The 11,511-nt window shown below is 40.1% G+C and overlaps 1 protein-coding gene across 1 annotated transcript in view; it reads right to left on the bottom strand.

The window, feature by feature from the left end:
- Positions 1–11,511, bottom strand: part of LOC110059697 (GATOR2 complex protein WDR59-like) — a 29,684-nt gene continuing 18,173 nt past the window's right edge. Inside the window, exons 17-24 of the mRNA XM_089297706.1 lie at positions 10,651–10,813; positions 9,473–9,600; positions 8,582–8,773; positions 7,778–7,961; positions 3,097–3,275; positions 2,230–2,372; positions 1,859–1,966; positions 1–1,023 (exon numbers count right to left, since the gene is read on the bottom strand). Of these exons, the coding sequence (XP_089153832.1) occupies positions 887–1,023; positions 1,859–1,966; positions 2,230–2,372; positions 3,097–3,275; positions 7,778–7,961; positions 8,582–8,773; positions 9,473–9,600; positions 10,651–10,813 (1,234 nt within the window). The 3' untranslated portion in view covers positions 1–886. The remainder of the gene's footprint in view (positions 1,024–1,858; positions 1,967–2,229; positions 2,373–3,096; positions 3,276–7,777; positions 7,962–8,581; positions 8,774–9,472; positions 9,601–10,650; positions 10,814–11,511) is intronic.

Raw genomic sequence — 11,511 nt, 5'->3', positions numbered from 1 at the left:
TTTTACATCATTAAATGTGACTTTATTTGAAAACTTTTGTCTCATTCTAAGTAGAGGTCAGCCTCACACGTTCTTCTCAAGAAAGATCAGAGGCGTCGCCACACTCCGATCTTTCTTGAGAGCGGGTGGTTGTGTCTGGGCTACTGATTCTGTTTACTCAGTTATTTTGCGACCTTGAGCGCGGGTCGAGTATTAGCGCGGGTCGAGTACTAATAGATTCTTATACAATTCTTCCTCATACGTGGTATCTACAAGCATTTACATCGGGCAACTGCATCTACAGGTCTTTCCCTCCAGAGGATCACTTGTGCTACGTGTTGATCGAATTTCTTCCCTATATATGTGCCACAGTTTTGTAGTACTGTCAATACACTCTGCTTCGGCAGCGAGCTGTCAACAATTTCGACGCATCAGAAGGAAAAAACAAACTCCAGGAAAATTTACCAAGTAACACTGTACCTAGCCATCAGTTAACTTGAATCTCTACGTTCGCTTCCATTGAAATTAAAGTCAATTTCGGCATTCCCCAATTTGTAGAATCTGTAAACTTGTCTCGTAACTTTCTTGAAAACTGCCAGATAACAATTCCATTTTCTGCAACTGGCTTCGCAACGATTTTGTGCGTTGCAAGTGACGTTATTTGGAGCAATGTTTCATGTATTTTCCTGCAACTTTATTGACGCCTTGCTAGGTTCAACTAGAAAACACTGTCGTTTATACGTCCAAAGTAAAACCTTTTTTCTTTTGAACAGTCTCGACAGAAGGATGCGACCATCCTCGGGTTGCGCACGGTAACGTTTGCTTCGCTAGTCCTCGCTAACCCGTGTGCACATGGTTGCGACAGTGTTTCCCATGTAATGAAACCCCCCTTGTGTAAGGGAAACAGTCAATCCACGATAAACGTCCCAACTTCTAAGCATCTACAGCCACACCCTGAAGGACAGACTTCCATTGTCTCAAACCAAGTCATGAGATGATAAGTGTGTCCGCCGTGACCGCACGCTACACAGAAATTGCTGGCTCCTGATACAATCAAATGAAAAAAGACAACGTTTCTACAGACGAAATCAGTTAATCATACCAAATACATAATTCATGAAAGTTGTGGTCTTAAACCCTGAGCTAACAAAACACTTCGTAGGGAATTTGGGGTGCGGTTAATAACCGGGAGAGAAAAAGGGGAGCCATATCCGATAAAAGTTTGTGAATTCGCTAATATGTTACAGAATTATCAACAAAAGTTCTACGTTTATTGACCTTTAACCAAATAACACTTAACGCAACTGGAACACAACGAAATGAAAGAAAGAGAATATAGTTCACTGGTGGGTTCGAATCTTTGCAAATATTCAGTGAAGTTTCGTCGCAAATGGGAAGGTAGGAAGATCTTTTCCACTTGTTTTTAACAACATTTGTAACAGATACAACACCAACAAGACCTGAAAGCCGCATGCATAGCGACGGTTAGATTGAAATTGAGAGTCTTTTTAGCAGAAAAAACAACCTGTGGGCCAACAATGAGATATGAGTGAATGAATAACATACGACAGAAAGCAAACACTCTATCTAAATTTGTTAAAATTGAGCGCCAAAACGCTTTTGGTGTTTTGGCGCCAAAACTGCGCGACCGCTCTCCTCAGCTCTCCACTGAGAATACACATTTTAGAGAAAAGACGATGTTCCGTTGGCGGTTGAGGTCAAAGAGTATTTGTTTTCGTTCAACTACGTTCCTCTAAGAGTTGACGCGAGGGATAAAGCCTTGGGGATTAGCATCGCACAGAAGAACTCGAGATCAGTTTAGGCACCATGAAGTGACTTAAAGTAAGATCTACGCAAACCTCGTTTCTCTGCAAGTTACCTCTGACAGCAATATGGCATATAACACACTGAAGTCCCAAAGCTTTACAAGAGTAGCACTGAGCTCCACGAAGCGTATGCGTGCAGTTGTGACAACGAGTGCTGAACTCTATAACAAGGCAAGAATGTTAACGAAAATAATCAGTCGGAACGTTGACAACAACATTAAATAAAACGTTTTACATACCTAGACAATGCAACTCTCAAGCTGCTGTACTGCTAACGGAGTTTTCTTAAAACTTATTAAAATGTACTGCAGACAAAAACTTGCAACCTGAATGACCTTAAACAAAAGCATACCTCACATGACTAAAATCTTTTGCAATGCACTCTACAAAATCAGGCCCTTTTTGCTAGGAGTTTCTCACATACCCACTCCATTATGCGGTTGTTGAGGCTCACTTAAGAATTTAATCACTTCAGCTCTTTTGCCCAGCAGATTCCAGCGGTACAGAACATCGGCATACTGCTTCATGTAGTGATCATGTAATGGGAGTTTTGAAATATCAACAAATCTGAAAAAGAATGCAAACCATTTTACCGAAGAAGCTTAGTTTAAGGAGGTATATCACGATATTTTAAGTTCTTTTTCTTACGTAAAAGAAAAGTAATTTCAAATCTAAATAAGTAAACCTCGAAATAATGTAGAAAAACATAAAAGAGAGAATAATAAACTAGGATGGTTATGACCGCTGAAGATGCAACAAAAGATAAACTTAGAAAATATTGGCCAACTTTTTCAAGATGCGCCGTTACCTCTGGCCCCCTCTCTGTCAAGCAACGTTGCGTTTCGTGACGCCGTCCGACGAAGCTTAATGAGAAAAGAAGTCTGCGGAATGAAACAAACTACAGTACCGTACTGACAAGAAACAAAACAAGCTTAAGTGATTGTTTTCGTCGTTTTCTGTCGTTCAGACACGCTGGCTCCAATTTCCGTATAATGGCACGACTTTGAAGTAAGAAAAAAAAATGCAGAGAAGGAACTCAGCATGTCAACACCCGCAGTTTTCAACTGTAAATAGAAGTTCAAGTTCGTCTTAAGATCGTGAGAGATGATTGTTTTCCATCACTTAGATTAAAAAAAAAAAAACAATTTTGACGAGGATCGAAATTCTGAACAAAAGCCCATTGCAAACTTCTGAGTCCGGATATCGCGACGTTTTATTAGGCGCGATCTCTATTCAGGATCTAAGGTAGTCTTTCTATGAGTGCGAGAGGAAGTGAGCGTTATTTGCTTACCTACAGTCTTTCTCGTATTGCTTCCGTTGTTCTTCGCGCGGATCCTTTGTGCGGATGAACACCGGCGGAGACCATCCGCCGCTCAGAGGCAATGTGATCTCGCTCCATTGTTCCTCTACTGGACACAGATCACTCATGTGCTCTGTGACACTTCCCAGGGACTTTGGACGCTTTATAGACTATAGAATGACACAAAAAAGAAAAAGAAAAACAGAAAAAAAAAACAAGGAGAGCAAGGGGTTTCCTAAAGCAAGTATATTGATTTGCGATGTTCACTTAACAAATTGACGTCAGTTTTTTATGCGTCTGACCTCTTATTGATGATAAATTGCGTGATAACATTGTCAAAGCGGCTAGGGAACCACTATAGAATGACACAAAAAAGAAAAAGAAAAACAGAAAAAAAAACAAGGAGAGCAAGGGGTTTCCTAAAGCAAATATATTGATTTGCGATGTTCACTTAACAAATTGACGTCAGTTTTTTATGCGTCTGACCTCTTATTGATGATAAATTGCGTCATAACATTGTCAAAGTGGCTGGGGAACCACGAGCCGTAGGCGAGTGGTTCCGCAGTTCCTCTTTCCAAGGAATCAGAGGATTTACAGAAAAAACAATCTTCACTTTCGGATATTTTGAACCTCTTAAGCACTTGAGTAAGAAGTCGAGACCTCCATGCTTTTCGAAAAAAGCATTTGGAATAGCTTTCCAAGCATCAGTAGAAGGGTTTTCTTGTAACAGTCTTCCGATCCAGCTTAAACGGAACGCTTTAACTGTTATGGCAAAATTTGGAAAATTAAGACCACCTTTTCTCATTTCTTGAAAAAGAACTTCCTTTTAATTTTATCTTTTTTGTTTTTCCATAAAAAATTGAAAAGTTTCGTTTGGACTCTTTTACTAACTTCTCGTGGAACAGTTAACATCGAGGCCGTATATACCAATTTTGAGATTCCTAACGTTTTAGCGAGTAGGGTTCTTCCCATGAGAGTGAGGTCACGAGACAACCAAATGTTTAATTTGGTTTCCACCTTTTGGATTTTTAGAAAGAAATTCAGGTTATTGTTTTTATCGCTGTCATGTGAAATGAACGTTCCTATGTTATCGGGCACCAGTTACTTAAAACCATAAGATTATTTTCATCCTTTGGTATACGCGATACAGTTCCTCGCCTCTGAGATATAGACAGCTTGCCTGTTTGGAAGGCTTCATTAAAAGAGTCAATGAGATTTCTCCATAGAAGTTCGAAGAAAGTTTCATAAAATTCTTTTGTAAAACCGTCGTCACCTGGAGTTTTGCCGGGTTGGAAGCCTTTTAAGGCATTTAACAATTCGTCTTTCGTCAGGTCATGTTCGAGTTCACTTACTTCGTCTTGGCAAAGTTTTGGATTTTGTAGGTTCGAGGTGAATACAGCAAAGTGATCCTCATAGTCGTTATTTTCTTCTTACGAGATTCTAGAGGTCAGGAAATTTTTGTAATAATTTTCTGTTTCCTTGTTTACCTTAGTCATATCAGAGATAATTTCACCATCTGTTGTTTTAAGTTGGGTTATAATCTTTTTCTCATAATTCCGTATTTCCAAATTGAAGAAGTATTTCGTCGGTTTCTCGCCATTTTCGATCCACCTGGTTCTTGATCTGAACATTGCCTCTTTTCCCTTTATAGAATAGATTTCAGTTAGTTCTTTTTAAGGTTTTCGAACTCCATTAGAGTATCGTCATCTAAATTTTCATTATTACAAATTTCTTTGTCTAGCTCTTCTAATTTGCGTTGAATGATAGTTTCACGGTTTCTCAAATTGAACTTTTTCTTTTTGGAGTAGGCAATTGTCGTGCGTCTCATTTCCATTTTCAGTAGTTCCCAGTACAATTGACGGTTCTTGACGCTTTCGTATTTTTCTTGAGAGGGGTAGTTACTTTTAATTAAGTTAATATACTCATTGTCTTTTAGTAGCGTGTTATTAAATTTCCATTTTCCGGGCCCGCGTGCTGGTGCTTGGTCAATCTCAATACTTAGCTCTTATTAACCGAGCAGGAGGTCTGTGTGGGAGAATCTTGACCGAGGTCGTGAGTACAGACCGAACGCAGTCAGGTCTGTACACACGACCGAGGTCAAGATTTTCCCATACAGATCGACTTAGCTCGGTTGATAAGAAAGTTTATTATATGGCAAAGAAGAAAACTTTAATTCGTTTAATGTAACTGGTTTGCTGACATTTTGCTTTCAAACGGCGATGAGCTTAACTTAGACCTGCCGAAATTTGCTCGTCCTCTTTACTTCTTTTTTTTGTCATCAGGCTTTTTGGCACTTCCATAAATGATTGAGAAGAACATAAAAGAAAATGGTGAACATTTTTGTATTTTAGTTTGCTACTTTTTAAACGGAAAATGAAACCGGTCTAGCTAGATGCAGGTCTAGATGGGAAAATCTAGACCGCGGTCAATATCGATTTCAGCCAATCAAATTTGTGCATTCGGTAGTCCTCAGTCCTTGTGAGACACAGCCATAATATAATAAGGAATACAGCCTTATGATCGGGCGCGATTGAGGTTCGTGTTTCTATTCTCTTTACTTGATTGATTAATTGTTTCGTAATTATAAAGAAATCTATCCTGGATTTCAGTTCTCTATTTTTAGTCTCATAGGTATATGTTTTTGAATTTGGGTGGTCTTCTGTAAACCTCAACCAAATTAAGCTCTTTCATCAGGCCCAATAGGCCGTTCCTATAACTTGTCTCTCTCCATGAAAGTCCACCAGTCTTATCTAAGTGGCCAAGTGTAGTATTCCAATCACCTACCATAATGACCTTACTAGACGATGGGTGAGTTTTTGCAAGAAAGGAATTTGCAATTGGCAGTCAGTCGGTGCATAGACATTTACTACAAACAATTTCTCTGTTGTTAATTTCAAATTAGCAAAAATATAACGCCCCTCTTCATCACTTTCTATGGTTTCTAAAGGATAACCGTTTGGTTTTACTAGTATACATACCCCTCTGGAATGTTCTGAGCCGTGAGAGAATATTATCTGTCCACCCCATTCAACACGCCAAATTGTTTCATCTTCCTTTTTAGAAAATGTTTCTTGAAGGCAAAAGATTGACGCTTTTTGTTTCTTTAGATAACAGAAAATGGTTCTTTTTCTTGTTTACGAAGAACAAGAACAAGAAAAAGAGCCACGGACGTTCAGTGACAAAATGTTCAATTGTGACATGAATTTGCATACAACAATAAAGCATAAGTTATTCTAAAGGGAACAAAAGTAACACGGATTGCAAAACAACATTATACCAAGACAAAAAAAAAAACAAACAAAAGCATAGTAACACTTAAAAAAACTTACTCTTCTGGGATTTACCTGCGTCCTTCCGAAAACTCAACACAAATAAACCAAGGTCAAGTGAAAATTATCAACAAAATCCCGAAAACGCCGTCAGTTGTCGAAGCAAACTCAGTACGATGTAAAAAGACCCCAAAATGGTCAAATGCCGGGAATAAATGAGGGGAAGAGACGCCGTAAACTTGCCGTAAACAAAGATAAGGGAATTTTATTCAATATGACGCGAACATTGTCAATAGCTTTTCTCGCCTTTTGATTGGCTTCTTAAAAAAGTCAATAAAATCTCTTGGTTAAAAAGTTGACAGTTTGACAGCTGAAAGTTGAACTTGAAATCTTGCATAAATTAAAATTTTATCCGTCTGTACTCTTATTGATGATAAAAATGAGCCAATCAGCGCGCGAGAAATTAGACAGTTATTGTAAAAAAACAAATAACGTAGTGGTACATGTTTTAGTAGAGAACACGTACCTGTCCCACCCCACCTTCACCACTTTTTTGCCTCTAAACTAATTAATTAAATAAAATTACTTAATTAAACAAACATGTTAAAGTTTACACCTCAGCACTTTAGTGCCTTATTGCGTTAGTGCCTTACTGCCTTGGTGGCTTATTGCCTTGGTGGCTTATTGCCTTGGTGGCTTATTGCCTTGGTGGCTTATTGCCTTAGTACCTTAGTGGATTGCAGCTCCAAAAAACCATCCCAATAGTGCATGCTGCACTAAAAATGACGTTGAGAAAAACGCATAGCAAAGCGTATGTTTTCGTTGTTTTCTTCTCAATACGATTACACTTAACCGAAGAATTCTTATTTTTCCCACCAAGCCCAGGGGCTCATCGATGCGAGCGTTCAATTTCGGTTTCCGTGGCATAAAGCAGATGAGAGAATTCCTATTCTAACTGGATGGGATGTTACTACATCGCACCCTAAAATTATTAAAATATTCTGAAGGCACTTCCATAAAGTAACCAACCAACTGATGTCAGATTGTCCAAAACATTTGCCGGTACCCATTTATATTCCTAGATGGAGAGTAGACTTTCTAAGAGTCCTAACTAATAATTCTTCCCTGGCCTGTTGCGCTCGAAGATTACCCTGTCGCTTTGCTCGAATGGATGAATAAGCGAAGGATTAAGCAAAGGCAGACTTGTGGCAAGTCTAGATGGGGAAAGGTACCGTGTCTCCCCCTTCCACAAACAAAAACACAACGACCTCCGCCCAGCGCTAAGACCCAGAACTTCTGGACTCGGAGAGCTGCGCGCTAACAGTTAGACACAAGAGCGAAAGTAAACAAAGTAAACAATGCTTTGTCTTTGCTGTCCGCAAATCCTCCCGACAGCTACGTACCTGGTGAGAGACGTCTGAACTGTGTGGAGAAGAGCCATACGTAAAAGACTTGCTTGAGGTGATGATTTCTGGCTTGGAGTGGGTTTTAGGCGGTTTGAAGGAGTCTGGAAGAGAGGGATGAGCCAGCACACATGACAGCATTCCTAGCATCTGAATATCCCGGATGCTTAGGTAATAGTCCATTCTGTTGATTAGAAAGGCAAAGGTGATCGAAAAGTTTAATAGCTAAATTTACTGCCGCTACAGTGCCACCTCGATAAAAGACGTACTCAGATTGAGCAAAACCCGGCCAGCGAGAAGTAAAGTTGGAAGACTGCGTGCATGAGAGTTGCTAGTTCAAATGAGCCTGGCCAATCATGGTAAAAGGTATTTAACGCAATGAAACAACCAGAACTCGAACTGCAAACCATGCAACCGACGTCAAGCGGGGAAAAACATGCAACCTGTGCCGAGCGGAAAAACATGCAATCGGCGCAAAGCGCGGGAAAACATGCAACAGGCGCCGAGCGTGGGAAAACATGCAACCGACGCCAAGTGAGGGAAAACATGCGACCGGCGCCAAGCGCGGGAAAACATGCAACCGGCGCCAACCGCGGCAAAACATGCGACCAGCGCAAGCGCGGGAAAACACCATCGAGCTCAGTCACGAGTGAGGTTGGTTGTGCTCCTGACTGATTTAAAATTAGGCATGGTTACTCTGATTGGTCAGGGTACAATGAATAAGAATTCTGAACAGTTTCTTCCTTTCGTTTTAGAAGAATTATTAACAAATTACTTCTCCTTATCGGGCTAAAATATACTCACAGTGAACTGACCATCTTCCGACCAAACGGATGTAGTGCCCAGGGAGACTCATCCATCGAGTCGGAGGGCGCGAGTTTCTTGTCGAGGACTAAGCTCAATAAGGACCAAGTCTGCACCAGGTCTTTGCGGCCGGTAGTCATGGCGGCTGATAAGTTCTTTTTACAAATTTCACTGATATCATTTCCTTCAAGCCTTGAGGACAAATTTAGAGTAAAAGTTTACAAAAATGAAAAATAGAAAGTAATAACTGAATTTTTCAACTCGCCGTTAAAACATACAGTAAAAATTATGCTATTATCTCCCTCTCTTTAAACACCCTCCTTAAAAAGTCCCTAAGAAAAACAGCCAATTTCTACAAAGATTTTCACCTCTCAACATTATGAACCAAGACAAGACGGGTTCTTTTTTAGAATCATCCGTCCATCGCATTAGTTTTTACTGGAACTCTTTTTAGAAAATGTTCGATTAAACAGAGTTGATTAATGATGTGATAAACTTTCCCGTCACTTGCAATCCCCAACCCTGCAAAAATGGTTTTCAAAAGAAACAAACTCTCGGGTGTTTCACAGAGTTTTTACGGTTTCTCAAATCCTCACCGTCATTAGAATAAGTATGGGGAAAATACCTTCTGCAGGTTATCAAAGCCAAGACAAATCTGTTTCCTTGCAAATTCTTACACGTTGTATAGATAACATCCGAGATTCCTAGGTTGAAAAGAAGTTTATGGCTATTGTTTTTTTCTTTTGCCTCATGAAGGGCAAAAAGGATTCAGCCGGTCCTCCCTTTATTGACGAAAAGGCCTGAGAGTCGCTGTTAGGTAAGTCACCTGGCCGGTTGGATTACGTGAATGTCTGCCAAAAGGAAACACGCACGCAAGAAATTGGCACTTACGTGTAAGCTTGTCCCAGTGACTGATGAATGGGCATCATGACGCTGACGTCACGAATCACAACGAGGCCAACATCGCTGTTCCGTGAGGTAACCCCACTATACTTTTGTCCCTCTTGCAGATCCTCTTGCTGTGAAATGCGAACATCCAACAATAAAAAGAAATGAGAAGGGATCAATTTCTAAATTCTCTTTGTCCTTTTTATTCAAATTCAACCAGACAGGTTATGAGGATGAAGAACTTGAACACAAAACTTGAAAACCAGATTCTTCAGGGAGAATGTAAGAAAATGTTTGGGAAGAGTAAAAAGAAATTTGCTCCTGATCTCTCGCCTAGAAAACAAACTATTGGCTTTGGGTTTTCGTAATAACCTAGAATAGTTAATGTCTTATTAGCCGAAGCCGAAAGTTGAGGCCAAAAACTCTTACCGTAACACCTATTTATTAAGGGTATCACCAAAATCCAAATCCAAATCCAAATCCAATAATTGTTTTTATACAAAGAAAATTATGTAGATAACTTTCATCCAGTGGTGGCAGAGGCTTCAGTAACGTTTTCAGCAGGGAAGCGACTAGTTTTCACAGGCGAGGAAAACGTTTTGAAGTGAACCTCTATATGAGACACTTAACGTTAGATGGTCAAACCAGGCGGGCAAAATCATCCTCACAGCTGGTCAGTTTACTTGGTGTGCAGCCCTTAATGAAACCCCTGACAGTGGTGCGCAAAATCAATTTAGTCTAAACACTGAATGGAGACTCCATTTGTTCGGTGCTTAATCTTAGTTTTTTGTGATCATTTTCGTCTTTAGATAGTCTTTTAATACTTCCTCGGCTACTTTCGTGGATGTTGTTGCCTTTTGTCGCACGCACATTTTTGCTTTATTTCAACGTCCGAAATCCGACTGACGCACACAAATAAAACATGGTGGCTACGTAACCGTTCTCAAGTGATGGCGAAACTGAAACCCTGAAGCTATGCTGAAAAATATCCAGAATCAATTTAAGCTCACAGAAAGGAAATTGCGACCTCAGTATATAATAATTCTAGCTAAATTACTTGGTCCTTCGCCAATATAGACTCGAAATTGAATACAAGTCACTCGGATAATCCTTTTCATTCTGAAGAGGTCCATTATCATAGCACCACATTGAGACTGCCACGAACTGCTTTTTCCGCTAACCTGACTAAACGTCCTGTAAAGCATGGTCCTTGAGGTAGACTGCTGACCAAATGAACTAAATGTATGACTGTGATGAGATTTGTGAAGCGAGCTGTTAATGAGGGGCGGAAGGGCCGGGCCACTACTGGGGCGAGAACTGTACGCTGAGAAGGCCGAGAGAGACCTGGTGGAAAGAAAAGAGGAATGTAACAAATTATTCTCGTCCCCAGAGCCACCTCTGCCCATTAGCCGGCGGAGCCTTGGATCGAGGAAAGGGTGACTCTGGAGACACATAATTTGATTGCTAAGTTCTTTGACTCACACTTTTAATAATTCAACGCTGGTTTTCTTTTGGGAAACATCCACTGGTTCGATTATAGCCCTACAGGCCGGATTTCCATGAAGGCAATTTAAATGTGCAGTAAAATTCTGATCGGAAGTCACATTTACATGTTTTACTGTGGAGAACTTCACTGAAAACTCTCGCCGTAAGCCGGTTTTAAACTTCTTGAAGGTCTGTAGATACTGTACAATCGAACGCTTTTAATTAGAAATCAGCCAGTGGATATTTCTTTGCGAGAAAACCAGCGTTGAATAGTGACAACTTCAGTTCAAGTCTCTAACAAAAAAAATGTGTCTCTCGAGCCACTCTTTTTTTTTTTTCGTTCCAAGGCCCCGTCAGCTAAGAAGGATACGACGCGCTGGGGACAAGAAGGGAATCAACTTTAAAAAGATACATGCACAGCAAATAATTGCATTGGTCAGATTAAGAGAACATCAAAGCAGTTTTTAAATGATCAAGATTTATTACTTTGTTGAAGTACACAACAATGTACCAAGGTGATGTGATATTTTCTGAGTAAATACTAAAAGTGGTGTGGT

This window comes from Orbicella faveolata, unplaced genomic scaffold (assembly GCF_042242905.1).
Source record: "Orbicella faveolata isolate gen_17 unplaced genomic scaffold, um_ofav_v1 contig_3, whole genome shotgun sequence".
Taxonomy (NCBI): Eukaryota; Metazoa; Cnidaria; class Anthozoa; order Scleractinia; family Merulinidae; genus Orbicella; species Orbicella faveolata.
Note: the sequence above shows the minus strand (reverse complement) of the source record. Positions and strands in the feature narration are given on the sequence as shown.